This window comes from Phocoena phocoena, chromosome 1, assembly GCF_963924675.1.
Source record: "Phocoena phocoena chromosome 1, mPhoPho1.1, whole genome shotgun sequence".
Classification (NCBI taxonomy): Eukaryota; Metazoa; Chordata; class Mammalia; order Artiodactyla; family Phocoenidae; genus Phocoena; species Phocoena phocoena.
Window position 1 is genome coordinate 133,507,834 of NC_089219.1, and position 19,596 is coordinate 133,527,429.

Genomic DNA, 19,596 nt, shown 5'->3' on the forward strand with positions numbered 1-19,596 from the left:
GGCACTGCAACACTTTTGAAAGCATCTTGTACAAATGCTGAGGCTCAGATCTGTCAGACTCAGGCCAGCTTTTAGGCTGGGAGTAACCAGGATTAAGAATTGGCCCCAGCCTCTGGGCAGCCTCTTCAGGGTTTGCATTGGTCCAAGGGAAGTCGGTGGTTTTGTTAAACTGGAGCCATTCCTGAGTGACCTGGGGTCCTGGGGAATGGGAGTGAGTCAAATGCTGAAGCCCACTTTACCTTGCCGTACAGAAGTCTGGAAGTGCCAGTGAATTGACACCCTTTGCTTCATCACAGGAAGCTCATCTCTGGACTTTGGCAGCCAGAGAAAGGCCTCAAAGCCACAAATTACACGTGTTGGGGATTGGAAGTCATTCTAGCACAAACCAAGGTGGTACTGGTGAGGGGAGATGGGTGAGACTCTGACAGCATGTGCTAGACATTGAAGATTGAAGAAATGAATTCGATTGCAAGAACCCCTGCAGTACTGAGTCAGCCAGGAGTCTTGAAGGCCAAAGTCTTACTCCCTTCCTGGCACTGTCCCTCAACTCAGAGAGGGCAGGGCAGGGCAAGAATGCACTCATTCATTTCTTCAAGAAGCGTCTCTGAAGGCCTACTGTGTGCTCTCAGGAACTAGGGTAGGGGGATACACAGCCCTGCCCTCAGAGAGCTTCCATATTACACAGTGAGGAGAAAGAGCACAACGGGGCCATCCTTGTGTCCACGGATCTGTTCTCTGATGATGGTGATTTCCCACTGTAACTCTATCCCTGCATGGCCTTTTGTAAAGGAACAGATCGATGTTCAAAGCAGGAAGTCCAAAGCTTGACTGTTATCTAGTCAAGCCTCTTTCTTTTCTCTTCTTTTTTTTTTTTCTTTTAAAATATAGTATAATCCTACATTTGTTTTTTTTAAATTGAAGTATAGTTGATTTACAATGTTGTGTTACTTTCAGGTGTACAGCACAGTGATTCAGTTATTTATATATTAAAGTATTTTTATTTATAAAGTGTATATATATATATATATACTTTTTCAGATTCTTTTCCCTTATAGGTTATTACAAAGTATTGAGTAGAGTTCCCTGTGCTAGTCCTTGTTGATTATCTGTTTTACATAGAGTAGTGTGTATATGTTAATCCCAAACTCCTAATTTATACCTCCCCTACTCCCTTTTCACAACCATAAGTTTGTTGTCTATGTCTGCAGGTCTATTTCTGTTTTGTAAATAAATTCATTTGTATTTATTTTTTAGTTTCCACATATAAGCAATATCATATCATATTTGTCTTTCTCTGTCTGACTTACTTCACTTTGTATGATAATCTCTAGGTCCATCCATGTTGCTGCTAATGGCATTATTTCATTCTTTTTTATGGCTGAGTAATATCCATTGTGTGTGTGTGTGTGTGTGTGTGTGTGTGTGTGTGTGTGTGTGTGTGTACCACATCTTCCTTATCCATTCATCTGTCAATGGATACTTAGGTTGCTTCCATGTCTTGGCAATTGTAAATAGTGCTGCTATGAACATTGGGATGCATGTACCTTTTCAAATTATGGTTGTCTCTGGATATATGCCCAGGAATGGGATTGCTGGATCATATGGTAGCTCTATTTTTAGTAGTATTAGGAACCATACTGTTCTCCATTTTTATTTTCCGTAAGGGATAACTAAACTCAGAGAAGAGAAGTAATTTGCCCAAGTTCACCCAGCTTCATAATAGTGATGGGACTTCCCTATTCTGCCCACAATTCACCATCAGAAAAAGGGGGCTTCTCTTTGCTTTACATCAAGCCTCTAGAGGCTGCACACAATCTATGAGGCTATTATTGAAACATAGTGAACATTTTTGAGAGAGGAAGACAAGCCGATGGCGTTGAGTCTACAAAGGAAACAAGGAAGCAACACAGTATAAAGGTTAGAGTTGGACCCCCTGAGGTCAAAATTCTGGTTTCTTCACTTGAAATCTGCGTGAAATTAAGCAACTTTCCTCATATCTCTAAACCTCATCTTCTCATCGGCAAAATGACAGTGGTGTTTCCTGTAGGATTGTTTTAAGAATTAAATGAAATATACGTCAACACGTAGCTCAATGCCTAGAAGGAAGATGTGTTACTAGGATAAAGGATTTCTAGAATGGGCCCTGCCCAAGGAGATTTGATGCTCACAGGCCCACGCGGTCAGACCGGGGTGTGCAACTGACATCTCCGTGTTGTACTTTTCCAGTTCCAGGAGCCCTGGTGGAGCGGCACAGAGCGGGAGAGTGTGGCGAGAGAATGAAGACACCAACCGCCTGGGAGAAGCATGAGGTGGCAGTGCGGCACTCGATTTAGAGGGCTTCGGCCGGTGGCGGCGGCCCCATGGGCAGCTCTGCTGGCACTGGCCCTCCCCGGTTGGGTGCTGGCTGTCTCGGCCACGGCGGCCGCTGCGGTCCCCGAGCATCATACCTCCGCGGCCGGCCAGCCACCCCTGGACTGGCTGCTCACAGATCGGGGCCCATTTCACCGCACGCAGGAGTACACCGACTTCGTGGAGCGCTACCGCCAGGGTTTTACCACCAGATACAGGATCTACAGGTGAGTGGGGCGTCCCACTGAAGCCAGCCTGGGTCTGTGCAGGGCGCCAAGCGCCAAGCCAGCTGGCAGGCCGCAGACTGCACTAGGGGAGAGCCGGAGGACCAGCAGGCAGGGAGAACAAGTTTGCCATGTTGGTTTTTAAAAAAAGAAGAAAACACATACAAGCTGGAAGACCTGCTGATGCCTCCTGGGGAACTTAGCAAAAGGGTTTCTATTTATAGGTTGTGCCGCTTATAAATTGAGGACAAATCAGGCGGCTTGGATTCAGCATGCGGCCTGAGCTGCTGCAGGAGGTCAGAGTGGAAGGCTGGGGCCCGGTTTTAAATAATGGGTGAGATACTTTTATGAGTTGTAATTAACTCGATATGCAAATGAAGGAAGGGCAGCTCCAGTTCCTGCCTTAGAGGTGGGGGGAGCCCCGCAGGGGCAGGGATGGGCCTGCCCTCACCCTTGTCAACACCATAGCCTCAGTTGGCCTTGTGCAAGGAAATGGGCTGCATCGTCCCTGCCCCTCGGCCTGTCCTCAGGAGCATCAGAGCTGAAAGTCAAACATGTGACCTGTCTGACCCATCTGACAAGGGATGAACCAGGTACAAATTCCTGGCTGCTGGACCAGCACTTCAGAAGCACAAGGCTCGTCAAAATCCTCACCTCAGGTGACCCAGAGACCCTCAGGGCTCCCTTGAGTGCATTCCTGAATTCAACTTTCCCCTTCATCCCTCTTCTCAGTCCCTGCCTTAGTGTCACCCCCTTTTCCTCCTCACCGTGACCATAGTCTTCAGACAAACCTGGGAACTTTGCTAGAATTTTTTTCTTTTATTAAAGATATTTATTTTCCGATTATAGATTCATTTCTAATGAGAGAGAGAGAGAGAGAGAGGGAAAGTATGAAAAAGCACAAAGAGAAACAGAAAATCACCTATTCTTTTGCCATCTAGAGGTTGCTCTTGGTAACCTTGGGCACGTGCATTCCTAGTCATGTGAACATACTAAAGGTTTTGGCCCTCTTGCTGGATCTAGCCCTTTACATGCCTTATGTACATGAACTCATTTAATCCTTCTAATAGTCCTCTTTTGGAAGAACAGTTATTCTCCCCTTTTTACAGATGAGGAAATTGAGGTCCAGAGAAGTTAAGGAACTTGCTGAGGGGCACACAGCTAGTAAATGGTGAAGCTAGGATTAACTCCCAAGTAGTAATCAGACTCCAAAGTCTGGGTTCTTAAATTATATTTAAAGAAACTATATTTTTCTGTTTCTGAGAGGCTTTTTTTTTTTTTTGCGGTACGCGGGCCTCTCACTGCTGTGGTCTCTCCCATTGCGGAGCACAGGCTCCGGACGTGCAGGCTCAGTGGCCATGGCTCACGGACCCAGCCGCTCCACGGCATGTGGGATCTTCCCGGACCGGGGCACGAACCCGTGTCCCCTGCGTTGGCAGGCGGACTCTCAACCACTGCGCCACCAGGGAAGCCCAGTGCTTTTTTTTTTTCTTCTGCAATACCACTCAGTCTGTTTAGGTTCGTATGGAGTCTCAGAAATAAGGTTTTAAGGTATTGAGCACTAGGAGAGTCCCAAATGGTAAGTGCAGCCATTTACAGGGGACATTTTCCTGGTACACGATTCCCACATGCAGATGCAGGCAAAGAGAAAGATGAGGTATTTGAGGGGCTGGTGCTTCCTGCATGCAGAGGTCCGTAGAAACAAAAGCCATTTCTCTTCCAGTCTGGTATTAGAAGGGATTACAATTCATACTCTCCGGTTCAGCGGCTCTGATTCTTGCCATCCTCCAAAGACTGTAGTGTAAATTCACACAGGGCCACTGAGGCAGAGAGCGGCCAGCTCGGGCTGGGAGTGGCTGAGCTAACACCTGCTCCGGTAAAAGAGGTTAACTTGACTTTCAGTAAATATATAAGAAATTAGACCTGTGTCCCCCACGAATTTTCTATAAGGTAAATTCAGGGCGATGCTTCTCTTTATCGAAGAATTTATTTTTCCATCTCTCCAAAAAAAAAAAAAAAAAGAAAAAAAGGGAAAAGAGAAAATCCACACTAGAATGTATTTAAGCAGCAAATCCCTCTAGTTCAGGAAAACAAGATTTAATTCACCTCAAACTTTTCTGTTTATCCCAAATCTTTCAAAAGCACTGTTATCACCAAAAAAAATTTTTTAAGTATGTTGGAACTGAAATGTCAGGCTGGGAATCCTAAAACCACCATTCACTTCAAAGGGCTATAGGAACTAGAAACAATAAAGCACCAGTTTCCTTCACCCCGCCACAAATTTTTCTTGTCCTCAAGGCTGGCGACCACTGAATGCCTTAGCAGCAGCTCAGAGCCGGCCACGGGGAATGTCCGGAATCACTTCTGCACCATCAACCATTCTATCAGTACGTAATGTTTTGTTTGGTTTTTTTTTGCGGTACGCGGGCCTCTCACTGCCGTGGCCTCTCCCGTTGCGGAGCACAGGCTCCGGACGCACAGGCTCAGCGGCCATGGCTCACGGGCCCAGCCGCTCCGCGGCATGTGGGATCTTCCCGGACCGGGGCACGAACCCTCGTCCCCTGCATCGGCAGGCGGACTCTCAACCACTGCGCCACCAGGGAAGCCCCGTAATGGTTTTTTGATCATTTAATGTGACAGGCTCTTACACTGTGCCATTCTGTTTCTCTGGGGTCAGTTATTGCACATGAACCTGTACTTGGGGAAACAGTAACCAGTCATTCTGACAGGAATGCAGCATTGCGATTTGCGACCCCATGGCGGGGCAATGGGAGAATGGTCACACACGGCTGCTCCAGGAGCATTCTGGGAGTCTATGGTGGATCCATGGATACTTGTTGTAGGGCTCTGTATTATCCCCAAGGGAATTCACTCTTATCCCTTTCCCTTTTGTCTCTAGTGGTAATTCCTTCTAGCAACTTCAAGACCTTGTTTACTGTGACTAGAGCAGGTCACAGAAAACTGGTCTAGTCATCCCTAATGACTAGAAGGGCATTTCTTCCAGAAGGGCAGAGGGAGAAAGAGCTTACAGAGAATATCAGAAATGCTCTGTGGTGAAATATTGGGTCTCGAACAGGATTAGTCTTTTATTCAATTCTTTTAGAAAGCTTTTGGTACATGGAGATCATATGGTATCCATATGTGCTTTCCATGTAAGAAGGGAGGTGAGCTGTGGTGGGGGAAGAATAAGACTTTCCAATGGGGCTAGAATATTCGGTACAGAATTACATGAAGCTCTCTTACACAGCAGAACAGAGATCCTTCTTCTCTTCTATCTGTGTGTGGACATATTATAGCAATTACACAACCAGGTTCTAACATTAAGCTCTGAACCCCACCTATTCTTATATGGAGATCAGAATGTGCTCTCTGTTGGAGTAGATGACTGGTTGATCTAGAATAGCTCTGGCCTCTCTAACCATGGGTCCCCAGAGATTGTTGCTCTCTCCATAAGTTTGTATTCTCGTAGGCATAGATGCTCCAGAGTGAAGGTTCTGGAGCCAGATGACCTGGACTCTAATCCTGGAGCTGCAGCTTACTAGCTGTATGATGTTGGGTTAATTATTAAATTTCTTTGTTCCCCAATTTACTTATTTGTAAAATGAGGACAATAATAGTGCCCACCTAATGGATTTATCTGAAAATTAAATGAGTGAATTGATGTAAAACACTTAGAACAGTGCTTAATAAATATTACCTATTATTAGAGTATCCTCAACAAATATTAACCAATGCAAAAATTATAATGAGATGACAGCCATGGGTACCATCTTCATGATGACATCTGATAATGACTTAGCATTTGACAACGTACATTAGAAGGAGAAAAAAAAATTGTTCTCTTGCTTTTTTAAAGCATATTAACCTTAATTCCTCAATCTCTCTCTCTGCTGGGAGAGGAACTCAACTGGAGAATGAATGCATGTTTTCTGGGGCACACTCTTACTGGTCTTATGGACTGCCAGAAAGAGCTGGATCATTTCCAGCATGTTTTAGAGTCACCACAGGGAATGATCTTTCTCCTATAAAGTCAGGGGTTGCCAACTGAGCAGACCTTTCTTAAGATGTCCTACAGAAGCTGGGCACTGGTCACTGCCAGCTCCCTGGTCCCAGGGGTAACTTGAACAATCTCAGGATGACACCATTACGAGAAGAGAGACAATATACATTCTTGTTAAAACTTCCTAAATAACAGGATGGCCTTGGCCATCTCACCCAGTTTTGGGCAGGCTTTTAAATTCCATTAGCCGACCTCTCAGCATATTCTCAAGCCCTATCAGACCAAGATCTGAGCAATCAGTCCACTTCTCAGACACTGTCTCTTAATAGGCTAGTGGTAAGAGCTGGAAGAGCAGAGATCCTGTCTCGGATTCCATTTGTGACTCCCAACTGCTTGCCTTTGCCCCACTCTATAGCCCCCAGTACAATAAACCCTTAAGTGATCAACCTCTCACAGCAGCCCTGTGAGGCAGATGGGGGTTTTTAGGGTTCAGGGCAGTGAGATGGACTCGTTCAAGGTCAGAGAGGTAGCCAGTCACAGCCAGAAATAGCACTCAGAGCTCCTGACTTGAAGTCTCCTGCTCATTACTCTAGACCACGCCACTTCCCTTTGACTGGTAAGTGCATCTTCATCGTAACTCGCAACCTAATCAGGCACCTAAGTTGAGCTGATGCAAATGTAAATATGGTTTCTCAAAACACTCTAGCAGTAATGTTCCATTCTCTCTTTGCTACAAATCAAAGTAATGAGCAGTCTGTTTTTTTTTTAAAATTTCTTTTTGTATTAAAGCTTTAATAGAGAGATGATCGTGGGATCGGAAACAATCCAAGTCACTATGATGAAACACTTAAAACTCGGAAAGAATAAATTAAAATATAAAGTTAGAGATCATATAGAACAATGAGTATAATATGATGGTTGGGAGAAAAGCAAGGCCAGGTATAATTCCAAATTATTGACCTTAGTCACTAATACCTCCATTTCTATCATCTGCCTCTCTTTTAGAAAAGAAGGGTCTAGGCGTGTGTTAGAAGTCTTTTAGGAGGAAAAAACAAATCAAAAAATAAGTAACTGTCTTCATATTATATGTGATCATATTCTGATCATGGTTTTCTGATCATATTCTGGGCAAAGTTTGCAAATTTTGAGAACCAAAGTAGAACATAGCTTAAAACCAAGAGGTTGGAGTGGTACCCAAAGGTAGGCAATGTTGAAGCAGGAATGTGTTTTAGCAGGTGCATCTGGAAACATACAATAGGGCAGGCTGGGGTAGAATCAGATGACGTGCTGAATGAGGGCAGTTAAGGCAAAAGAACCTTTCTACAGGCACCAGAGCAAGTACCCTAAGAAAAGATAATCTGTTTATAGTTCATCAGGATGAAAAATAAGGTTTGGCAATAGCTTACATGTGAAAGAAGTGAGAAACGGGCAAAACTGAATAATTTATCCATACTGCTCCAAGTGTGGTCTGTGGACCGGCAGCATTGGCATTACCTGAGAGCTTGTGAAAAATGACAGAACCTCAAGTCTCACCCTGACCTACAAAATCAGAATCTGCATTTTTTTTTTTTTTTTTTTGCGGTATGCGGGCCTCTCACTGTTGTGCCCTCTCCCGTTGCGGAGCACAGGCTCCGGACGCGCAGGCTCAGCGGCTATGGCTCACGGGCCCAGCCGCTCCGCGGCATGTGGGATCTTCCCGGACCGGGGCACGAACCTGCGTCCCCTGCATCGGCAGGCGGACTCCCAACGACTGCGCCACCAGGGAAGCCCCAGAATCTGCATTTTAACAGGAGCCCCACGTGAACAGTATGACATTAAAGCTTGATTATACTAAGTGCTTGGGAGGTGGAAGGAGAGCAGGAATAACCAGGGTGAAGAAGGACAGAAGGCTTAATGGTAAGGCAGCATCCCCCATGATGCACTTGAGGTCGTGAGAATATTTACAGAAGATGTTACAAATGAAATAGAACAGTAGTCATGGGAGGTTAAATTTAGGAATTATTAGTGCCAAGGCACATGAACTCATAAGATCCAGCATCTGGGAGAAAAGTTTAAAAGCAGAAAAGGCTGGAGGGCCTAGAACCAGCCTATGGGTGCCTCCTGGGAGATGGAGAGGTGAGGAGGCAGAGAGCAGCTGTGGAAGCAATCACAGAAGGAACTCCAGAGCTGATTTATCATCTGGATCATGTCTCAGGGACTAACAAATACTGATTTGAATAAACAGTGAACCCTGGGAGAGGCACCGTCTCCAATTAAGAGATCACAATCCACATAAATAAACGGCAACCAAAGGCAACCTCAGTCTGTCTGGGTAAAGACCAGTGATTTCCTAGGTGTTCCTTACAGCTATGGAGGTACAGAAAGGTTGTGTTATCACACAGCTGCGGGGCACCACAAGGGAAGCCGTGGTTCTCAGGTGGATGGGACAGGCGGGGGAGAAGGTGAGCTCGGCCGGAGAAATGACCATCACCCGAGCAAACTGGGTGATCTCTGGCCTTCTCACTGGGTTTATATTTTGACAAGGGAGTTTGTTGGAATAGAAGGCAAGAAAGGAACAGTACACAAACTAGAGCAAAACAAATCATAGTGAAATCAGAGGCAATGCGGAGTGATGAGCCTGTAGTCTGGTCACAGGTACTGGTTCTCAGTCCACAGAGGTAAGGAGGTGGGAGAGGGACAGAACCAAACGTCTAGAGTTTGCTTTCCTCAAGAGTTCAGTGCTGGCTAAATGTAGAGCCGAATATCTGACATAAACTATGCTGTAGTTTAGACCCAGGCTGTAGACCCAGCAGAAGGCCTTCACCCAAGGAGTTTTATTCCAGAAGTGTCTGGATGATGAGCCCCAAAAGGGTGTATGGGCCCTTGGATTGGGCCTTGCAGATACTCATCCTTGTGTAGCATCCTGTCTGCATCTTAACATGGAAACATCCGCACCAGTGCTGCTGACCTATGCGAATGAGGAAGTGTGCTGCTCACTTCGAGGAAGGAGAAAGAGCACGTAAACATACAATGAACAATTCAAGAGCGTAAGAAGAGCAATACTCATTCAGTCCATTGTATTGAAGGCCGACTCTGTGCTCATGCTTCTACAAGATTCTGCTAACAAACCATGAATGGGGAGAACACAGTTCTTGATCTGGTGGAACTCACAGACAAGTACATTTGGAGAAAGTGCGAGGTCACTCTGCACAGAAAGGTCAAGGAAGGCCAGAAAAAAAGGGGATGCATCGGCCAGACTCTGATGTGGCTGAGTGGGAGATCTCCAAGTGGAGAGCTTGGGGAACGGTGCTGTGGACACAGGAGCAGTATAACCCAAGTTGTGGGAGTGCCAGGTGTGCTTTAGAAACTGAGCAGCCAGTCCCATGCATCCAGTGTAAATGCCAAGAAGCATGTGAATGTCCCTCCTCCACCTGCTCTCCCCCACTGTGTTGTTTCTGCCATATCTTGTCACTCCAAAATGCCAAAAGGGTCTCCTAGACACCGATTTCTTCCAAGGTGCAATTTTAAAAGCCTCTCACCTGGAGGGCATGTCGTTTTCCTGTACTGGCAGTGAGTAAAATGAAGTCAAAGTAATTGCATATCTGGAGAAGGTAGGACAAAGGCAATTCCTTGCATTTCTACTTTGGAAAAATGGAGTGTGACTATGCACCTGGTGAGAAAATGGTAAGCAGTGCTTTGAGGTCTTATAAAGCCTCTAGTTCAACTGAAAATCCAGCATCACTTAGGCTTTAAAAATTGAATTTAGAGTAAGCTTCCCACACCATGTGTTTGCTTTCTTGGTCCTCTCGCAAGTATTTATGGAGCATCTACTTTGTGCAAAGCATTATTCTGGGCACTGTTGAAGGCTACAAAAGATAGAGAAAACATGGTTCTACTGATTTCCAGGAGTTTAGCTGTCCAGTGTGAGTGACAGCACACATAAATGGAAAAAACACATTGGAACGTAGCATCTCAGGCTCTGGGAGAAGAAGATATTTAGCACATTCTCAGTGATTGATGGATAGATTTGGTCCATGGATGCCATATCAGAACGAATTCTCAGGATGTCAGTCCCACGTTCCCCCAGGACAAAATGACTCTCGCCCCAAATTTTCCTGTGTGTTCTAGGACTATTTCCATGTCATCCACCTGGCTTGAAATAGGATTGCAAAGATGGTCTGTGAAGAGAAAATGTAAAAATAAAAACATGCAAGAAAAGCAGGGAAAATCCAGGAAGGCCAAGGGGAGAAAGCTAGTTCAGTTTTGTTTTCAGATGAGATTCAGTAGAGAGATCTTGAGTCTGTCAGGCAGAGGAAAAGATTAATTTTTGCTTTGAGAAATAATTAATTTTATTCATGAATGAATTGCTACTTAGAGACATGTATATGTAGAAAGGAGTGAGGTAGGCTTCATCTAGAAACCGTCGCGACACAGATGCAGGCAGAAAGGGACACTGGCTAGCCGCGTGGTCTTTTCATTTTTTTTCTCGTCAAGAGAACAGCTTCTTCTGGGTCAGGGATTCTCAGTTTTTTTCTCTATTCAGCTTCTGCCACTTTTATCCCACCTCAGGGCTTTCCACGTCTCCCACAAGAAAATGATTTCAGTCCCCATTGCTTAACAGTGAGTGGCATGTGGTGGGACATTTATTCAGTCAGCATCCATTTATTATCTCTGTGTGCTGGCCACTCCCCAAGTGCTGGGGACACAGCTGTGAATGAGACATGGCCCAGGCCTCAGGGAGCTCTGCCTTCAAGGAAGACAGACCCCCGGGAGCAAGTGGTTGGAAGTGGGCTGAGGTCTGTACAGCAGACCAAAGCGCTCGGTATGAGTTCGGTTCCCGTGCCAATCATCCGTCTTGGACTCCAGAATTAGAAACAGGTGAGTGTGCTCGCAAAACTGCTCAAAGCAAGTGGAACAGATTTATGACCATAGAGCTGGGCTGGAGATGAAGATTTGGACCTGAGTCTGAGACAAAGATTTCTATCCCCACAATCTATCCCTGACTCAAATGAAAGACAACCGGAGCCTTCTGGTCTTTCGGACTGATTTGCCCAATCCTATATGAAGCAACTGAAAAAAGGCATCACTGGATCCTGTGGATGGGCTGGGCAGGTGACCTCAAATGGAGCTCCACGAACTGAGCAGGAGGAAACCTTCAGAGGGCCTGTTGACTGGAGGGCGTGGATGTCCGAGAGACAAAAGCTTTTTGTGAGCAGGGATCTCAAGGCATTGACTACACAGTATTGAAGTGTGGACCACAGGGCAGCAGGCTCTCACCAATTTCCCCAGTTTCTTTATGGGAGCAAGGGGGCAAAGAAAACAGACTGTTTTGGGAGGGTAAATGCATAACTTAGAAGAGAGCAAAGCATTCCTCTACGTTGTGACATATTAATAACAATAATAAATAATAGTGACTATACATATGGAGTATTCACAATATACCCAACATCTTACTAAGTGCATAATAATATACATATATGCTAAAATTATTATGAGAAATGTACAAGGGAGATGCTCTTTGTATACATGCTGTACCGATGAAGACACTGAGTTTTAGAGCGTGTCGCACAACTGGTAAGAGGAAGAGCCAGCACTCAACCATACAATAGCGGATCTGACCATTAAATGATTATTATTGAATCAAATACATAATCTGAGCCTGGGATTCTTTTTTTTTTTTTTTTTGTGGTACGCGGGCCTCTCACTGTCGTGGCCTCTCCCGTTGCGGAGCGCAGGCTCCACGGCATGTGGGATCTTCCCGGACCGGGGCACGATCCCGTGTCCCCTGCATCGGCAGGCGGACTCTCAACCACTGCGCCACCAGGGAAGCCCCTGAGCCTGGGATTCTTAATGCTCCAAGAGAAATGGTGCCTCTACTTGTAACCACCTGTGCTCTCGGCCCCTCATACTCTTCCTTCTGGCATTCTAGCAGATCTTTGGGATGGAGAAGATGGGTCTCGGGGCTAGAAGGTGTCTCTTCCCACTCAAAGACCCTGTAGTTCTCTGTTTCCACCAGAGTTCTGCATCTGCACTTGGGCTCTGGGGAACCCTTTGTGGGAAGAAGCTACAGATGAACCTTCCTGAAGCAGGTCACCCGCAGAGAACTTTGTGTGTGTTGGCTTTGCACTGCCAGTGTATTTCTATAAGGGGGCAGTGTAACTCGAATTTCTGTAAATCAAATCCTCTGATCGAGGGACACTTGATGCTATTTCCAAAATTCAGTATCTTATTTTTTTGCCTGGCAATGGCTTATAAAAATTCAGTGCTAAGTCAATCTCTAGCCCCTGACTTGAGGATCAGGTAGCTACTGATTTATAAAACACAGACATCCACTTGGAAATATCTTATATTTCAAGAACTATTTTAATCCAACAAGAAGAAACCTTTGGTGATGCAAATAACCTCTGCTTATTGGGCTACTTTGCAAATTTGGAGTTTCATATAACGACAAGATTGGTAGGTGCTCTGGGTCACTCCTACTTACCCTTTGCATCCACAGCACATCATGGAATCAGATGAAGCAGTGAAAGAGACCTAGAGGCTGGGACTCCCAAGTTAGCTTTAGGATTTGTAGGTATAGGGTGGGCAGATTAGGGCTGCTGTACTCAGGCCATGGCTTAGAGAGGGTGCAAGGATCTGGCACAGCTCCCTCTGCCTGCCGTGTTTTCCCCTCTGCACCTGTTCAATGCTCCCTGGTGCTGCCACCACACCAGGCTCTCCCCTGAGCCCAGAAATGTGCCTCTTTCTCCCTCTCCCTGCAAAGAACAAGCAAGCTCTGGACGTCAGAATGAGTCAGAATGACAAGAAGTCTCACTGGCCAGGCAGGAGGCCCTGGTGGGAGAAAAATGAGGTAGCCGGATTGAGCGCTGCCCCAAGCCCTTCATTACTAGCCTTGGTGCCTGGGAGAATTTTCGTTTTCCTTGTGTGCTGGGAGAGTCTGTGTCTCATCTGGGGACATGCTAGTGATGGAGGAGGAAGAGGAAGGAAGACTCTCTGGGGAGCGAGTTCTCCTGGATCCACAGAGGCATGTAAACACCTAATGATCCCTCGACAGGGGTCACATAGTTGGTTTACTAGTAACAGAGGTAAACTTCAGCGCAGTGAGCCAGGCTTTGCTTAGCTGCGTTCTGTTTATGTTCTAAAGTGTGAGTCTGATAAAGACCACGTGGAGAGGAGGGGAGGCTAAGCAAGTCCTTGAATGCCAGCCTCGGCCATCTGGAAATTCATGCTCACGTGGGACTTGATAGAAGAGATATGGCTCTAGAGGCTGATAATACCTGATAATACATTCTTTTACCTTCTGTTACCACTAAGTAGGGCAATGTCCATTCTGGTGCCTGTAGGCCAGGAGGCTAAATCAGAGAACACCAGATTTAGTGGTTGGCCTGGAATAAGAGGCCAGAGCTGCAAAAACAGTATCTGAGGATGCAGGGAAGCCTGGGGACATGGGATGGCAGAACAGCACCAAGGTGCTCGGATCTGTGAATTAGAAGGAAATTTTATTTCTTTATGAATTTATTTTATTTATTTATTTTTGGCTGCGTTGGGTCTTTGTTGCTGCATGCGGGCTTTTCTCTAGTTGCAGCGAGCGGGGGCTACTCTTCGTTGTGGAGCGTGGGCTTCTCATTGTGGTGGCTTCTCATTGTGGAGCACGGACTCTAGACACATGGGCTTCAGTAGTTTTGGCTCACGGGCTCTAGAGTGCAGGCTCAGTAGTTGTGGCACACGGGCTTAGTTGCTCCGCAGCATGTGGGATCTTCCCGGACCAGGGCTGAAACCCGTGTACCCTGCATTGGCAGGCGGACTCCCAACCACTGCGCCACCAGGGAAACCCCTATTTTTATTTTTTATTGAAGTATAGTTCATTATATTATAGTTCAATATATATATATATATATTCTTTTTCAGATTCTTTTACATATGGCTTATTACAAGATATTTAATATTGTTCCCTGTGCTATATAGTAACTCCTTGTTTATGTATTTTATATATAGTAGTATATATATGTTAATCCCAAACTCCTAATTTATACCTTCTGCCCACCTTTCCCCTTTGGTAAACATATGTTTTCTATTTCCGTGAGTCTGTTTCTGTTGTGTATATAAGTTCATTTTTATCATTTTTTAGATTCTACATAGAAGTGATATCATATGATATTTGTCTTTCTCTGTCTGACTTACTTCACTTAGTATGATAATCTCTAGGTCCATCCAGGTTGCTGCAAATGGCATTATTTCATTCTTTTTTATGTCTGAGTAATATTCCATTGTGTGTGTGTGTGTGTGTGTGTGTGTGTGTGTGTATATATATATATATATATATATATATATATATATATACCACATCTTTTTTAACCATTCATCAGTTGATGGACACTTAGGTTGCTTCCATGTCTTGGCTATTGTAAATAGTGCTGCTATGAACATTGGGGTGCATGTATCTTTTTGAATTAGAGTTTTCTCTGGATATATGCCCAAGAGTGGGATTGCTGGATCATATGGCAGTTCTGATTTTAGTTTTTTAAGGAGCCTCCATACTGTTTTCCATAGTGGCTGCACCAATTTACATTCCCACCAACAGCATAGAAGGGTTCCAGAAGGAAACTTTAAAATCATTTCTTTTCTACCCATGGCAGACAACCACTCTACAAATCCCCAAGAAGGTGCCTCGGCTTGGGCAGGTCCAGTTCTGCGTGTTCTCTGAAGCCAACTTCCACTCAGCAGCCCCAAACACTCTGCAGATCTTTATGAAATTGAATCTCAGTATTTCCTTCCATAATTCCACTTATTGGTCCTGACTCTGCTTTCTCCTGTTTTTCTAGAATAAGTGTAAATTCCTCTTCTTTGCAAAAGGTCTCCAGACATTTGAAGGCAGTTATTCTTAGATACAGTAGCACACTGTGACTTCCTTCCAGATGTTCTTTTCTCTCTCTTTCCCCTCTCACAGTCTCTCTCTCAAACTGTCCTTGTTTCTTGTTTCCCAACTCTCTCTTTTCCCTCTTTGATCTTCATGAAATCATTCAGAACCAAGACTCCTATCCAGTCACTCTGTCATCACCCAGAGCCTCAGAGTTCTTCTGGGTCCTGGTAAACAAAGAAAGGGATAATAAATGAGAAATTGATGTTGACATAAGGTTTTCTTCCTGAACCAATTCCGGCTCCTGGAGAGCTTGCTTGCGTGCTCACCTTTCAAAATCCTCAAGAATTTTGTCACAGATCAGTGTCAGTTCACCATCCTGGAGTTTGTCAGACCAGGCGTTTTCCTCTCCACAGATTTCTTTAACTTCTTGCATTCTGTGCAGTTCTTGAAAATGAGCGATGGTAGTTCAAGGTCACGGGCTCACCTCAGAATATGTGGTCACTCTGCTTGGGACCTGAAGCATCAATTTTACAAGAAAAGTGGGAAATATGTTCTGGATTTATCGTGAGAGAATATAGGTTTTTCATTCAAGTGAAATGTAGAAAAAAAATCCTGAGAAAACTTTTTTCTCAGCTTCTCAAAGAATTGCACCTCCCACATGATTTGATTTTGTTCACCTAGACTTAGTTTGTGGTAAAATCATAGCCAGAACTGCACTCATCCTGTTTTCTACTACACTTATTATGTCTTCTATATGCTTTCCTGTGCTTCCTACCATGACAGGCCACCACTGTAACTCATGCTTTTTCCCCATCTTCCATTTGCCTTATGTGGCTTCCATCTCAGAACTGCCTTTCAAAGCCAGCCTCTTCTCTCTTGTCTTGGCTTCATCGTTTACCACTTGGCCTTTTCTCTCTTCTCCAGTTCAACCTGCCTAAAATCCTCTTTTGGTCCCTCTGTGCCCAAAGGATAAAAATCCAAATGTTTTCTTAGCATGAGAGTCTCTTCTAAATCCATCCATTTACTATTTCAACAAATATTCCATGAATACTGACCTTGTGCCACTGATTATGCCCCATCGTTTCTTCCTGCTTATCTTGTGTTCCAGTCTCAGTGAACATTTCCAGATTTTCCTAGACACAGAGCCTTCCTTAGATCCCACTTGTCTTTCCATGTCCTATTCCGTTTTCCTGCAAAGCTCTTTCCATTTTCTCTACCATCTGAGCTCCGACTTGCCTTTCAAACCCGTTTAAATATCACCTCTCTATAGCTTCTTTTTTGGCTCCCGCAAGCAAGTTAGTTATTCCTAATTCTGGTTCCCCATCAGTCTGTTCATATTTCTGCTTTAGAACTTATTTTGTGCATTTAATTAATTATTTATTTGCCTATCTCTATTTGCTCTTCACTTGGCTCTGAGCTCTTCCAGGCAAAAATGTCTGCCACGTGTAAAGATATAATAAAAGAAGGAAGTCACTCTTTAAGAGTAGGGTGTTCTGGGACTGAATTAGATGAAGCAGAAAGCAAGTGGGTAAGGTTCCACCCTCTGCAATCATACTCTGTTGGTTTATTTATTTATTTTTTAAAATAAATTTATTTATTTTTGGCTGCGTTGGGTCTTTGTTGCTGCACGCGGGCTTTCTCTAGTTGCGGCGAGTGGGGGCTACTCTTCGTTGCGGTGCACGGGCTTCTCATTGTCATGGCTTCTCTTGTTGCGGAGCACGGGCCCTAGGTGCATGGGCTTCAGTAGTTGTGGCACGTGGGCTCAGTACTTGTGGCTCACGGGCTCTAGAGCGCAGGCTCAGTAGTTGTGGCTCATGGGCTTAGTTGCTCTGTGGCTTGTGGGATCTTCCTGGACCAGGGCTCGAACCTGTGTCCCTTGCATTGGCAGGCGGATTCTTAACCGCTGTGCCACCAGGGAAGTCCCCTCTGTGGGTTTAAATGGAAGTTCTGCTACTTCCAGCTGTGTGATCTTGTACAAGTTATTTCTCATCAGTCAAATGGGTAGAATAATAGGAATTTCTTTATAGGATTATTTGGTGATAACTAAAAAATAAATTTGGTTTATTTCAAGATAGGTGCTTATTCTTGTGATAGGTCTCCTGAGAATAAATATGGAAAACAGTAGAGCGGAAAATCTTGAGGAAGAAGAGAAAATGAAGAGAGATTAATTGAGAAAGATGGAACAAAGAAGGGGAAGCCTTACTTTATCAAACTCTTTCTACTGCAATCTTCATGCATTAATCAAATTTATCACTTAAAATCTACATATTGTTCTCCCTAGCTGTAGCCGGAGTTAATCTATTCATTGATTTTATAGTTATAGATAGTCCCAGATAAATTCCTAACTGTGACAGGTGCTTTCCCTGTAGAACACAGCTCCTACACCATAATCCCATAATGTTAAAGTCAGGGCCTCAAGACCAACAGCATTTCCATCTAGACTCACAAAGCAAGGAAGAGAGACCCCATATGGGAATGTTACTGAACTGGGGAGATATGGGAGCATGGATGTTTGACCACATAGGCAATAAAATCAGATAATTGAAAGGGACCTTTATCCAGATAGGCAATAATGTCAGGAGTGAAGATTATTTGCCAGGCTGCAATATGAGATTGACATGATCCAGGTGGAATTAGTCAGAGTAGGCTAACTGCTGGAACAAACAGTTCCCAAATCTCAGTGACTTAATACAAGTTTACTTTTTTGCTTATGTCCAGTGCAATTTGTGGTAGGGTTAAAAGGAGATTGCCTCATGAAGTCATTCAGAAACAAGACCCCTTCTATCTATCCAGTCACTGTGTCACCACCTAGGTCCTCAGAGTTCCCCTCTGGGTCCTGGTAAACAAGGAAAGAGAGCATGAAAGATTTTATGGGAAGTCTTATGGGCTAGGCCTGGGTTCACATTAAACTGGCCAAAACTCAGTCATGTGGCTACACTTAAATGCAGAGGAAGCTGGGAAAAACTGTCCGTCTGTGAGCCCAGGAGGAAAATGAAATCGCTTAGAGAACAATTTTCCAGTCTCTGCCACAAGTGAGGAAATGCAAGAAAAAGGGGAAATGCAAAGCCTTAAACTGAAGTTCAAAATGTCGACTTCACAAATATAGGGTATAGGAGTCCTGGATTAGCTGTGGAAAAAAAATATCTGGGGTTGGAAAGATGGGGGGCTGGGTCTGATTCACCATGAGATTACTGTCAGCCAAGAATATTTTTCTCTCAAAAAAGGAATGCAATATTCAGGTGTATTAATAAAGGAAATAGGTATAGTAGAAAGATCACAGACTATCTTTACTTTTGGTTGGTTATGTGTCCTTGACTAAGATACTTAAATTATCTCAGTCTGAGCTTGCTCAGCCATAAAATGAGACTTAAGCTCGTGGAGTGTATCAGTGTATCAGTTAATTATTGCCACAATTATCGATATAAAAGTATCCCCAAAACTCAGTAGTTGAAAACAATGATCATTTTTCTCACTCAGCCTCTGTAAGTTGGTTGAGTTAGCTATGCTTCAGGTTGTGGGTCTGCACAGGGGCCATTAGGTCTTTACTCCAGTGATGCTTATTATGGGTCTCAGGCTGAAAGGGCAGCATCTTACAGCTTCATGGAGGGAACAGTTCTCATGGTGAGGGCAGGGATGCAAGAGAGAGAGTGGAGACATGCACTTTGGGGCCCAGAATTTGCACCTGTCACTTCTGTCCATGTTCTGTCCAAAGCAATGTCACATAGCTAAGCCCAGTATCAATGGGGGAGGGAAATAAGCTCCATTCATATGAGTGAGTGATACTGCAAAGTTACCGCAAAGTTACATGTCAAAGGGCATTCTAATACAGGCAAGAATGAGGATTCTACCCCACTGACATTTGCAAGATTGTGGTGATGACTGAAAAATATGTAAAGCATCCAGTCCCATGACTGGCAACATAAGGACTCAGTAAATTGACACTATGATGATAATTATGATGACACTGATGTGTTCAGATACTGTATCCTAGTGTACTCTTGGTGGCTCAGAACACGTCTACTGGATTGTGTTTAATTGTGGTTGTCATCTTTAAAAAGAAATACATTGACAAACTAGATTGCGAGCAGAGAAAGTTAAAGCATAAGGGCCTAGAGATCTAGGAACTATATTGAAGGAACTAAAAATAGTTAATCTAAAGAAGAGTAGTCCAGGCTTCCCTGGTG

General features: G+C 44.4%; 1 protein-coding gene across 1 annotated transcript in view; it reads left to right on the forward strand.

Moving 5' to 3' along the window:
* Positions 1–2,304: 2,304 nt before the first annotated feature.
* Positions 2,305–19,596, forward strand: part of BRINP2 (BMP/retinoic acid inducible neural specific 2) — a 52,140-nt gene continuing 34,848 nt past the window's right edge. Inside the window, exon 1 of the mRNA XM_065878032.1 lies at positions 2,305–2,576. Within this exon, the coding sequence (XP_065734104.1) occupies positions 2,305–2,576 (272 nt within the window). The remainder of the gene's footprint in view (positions 2,577–19,596) is intronic.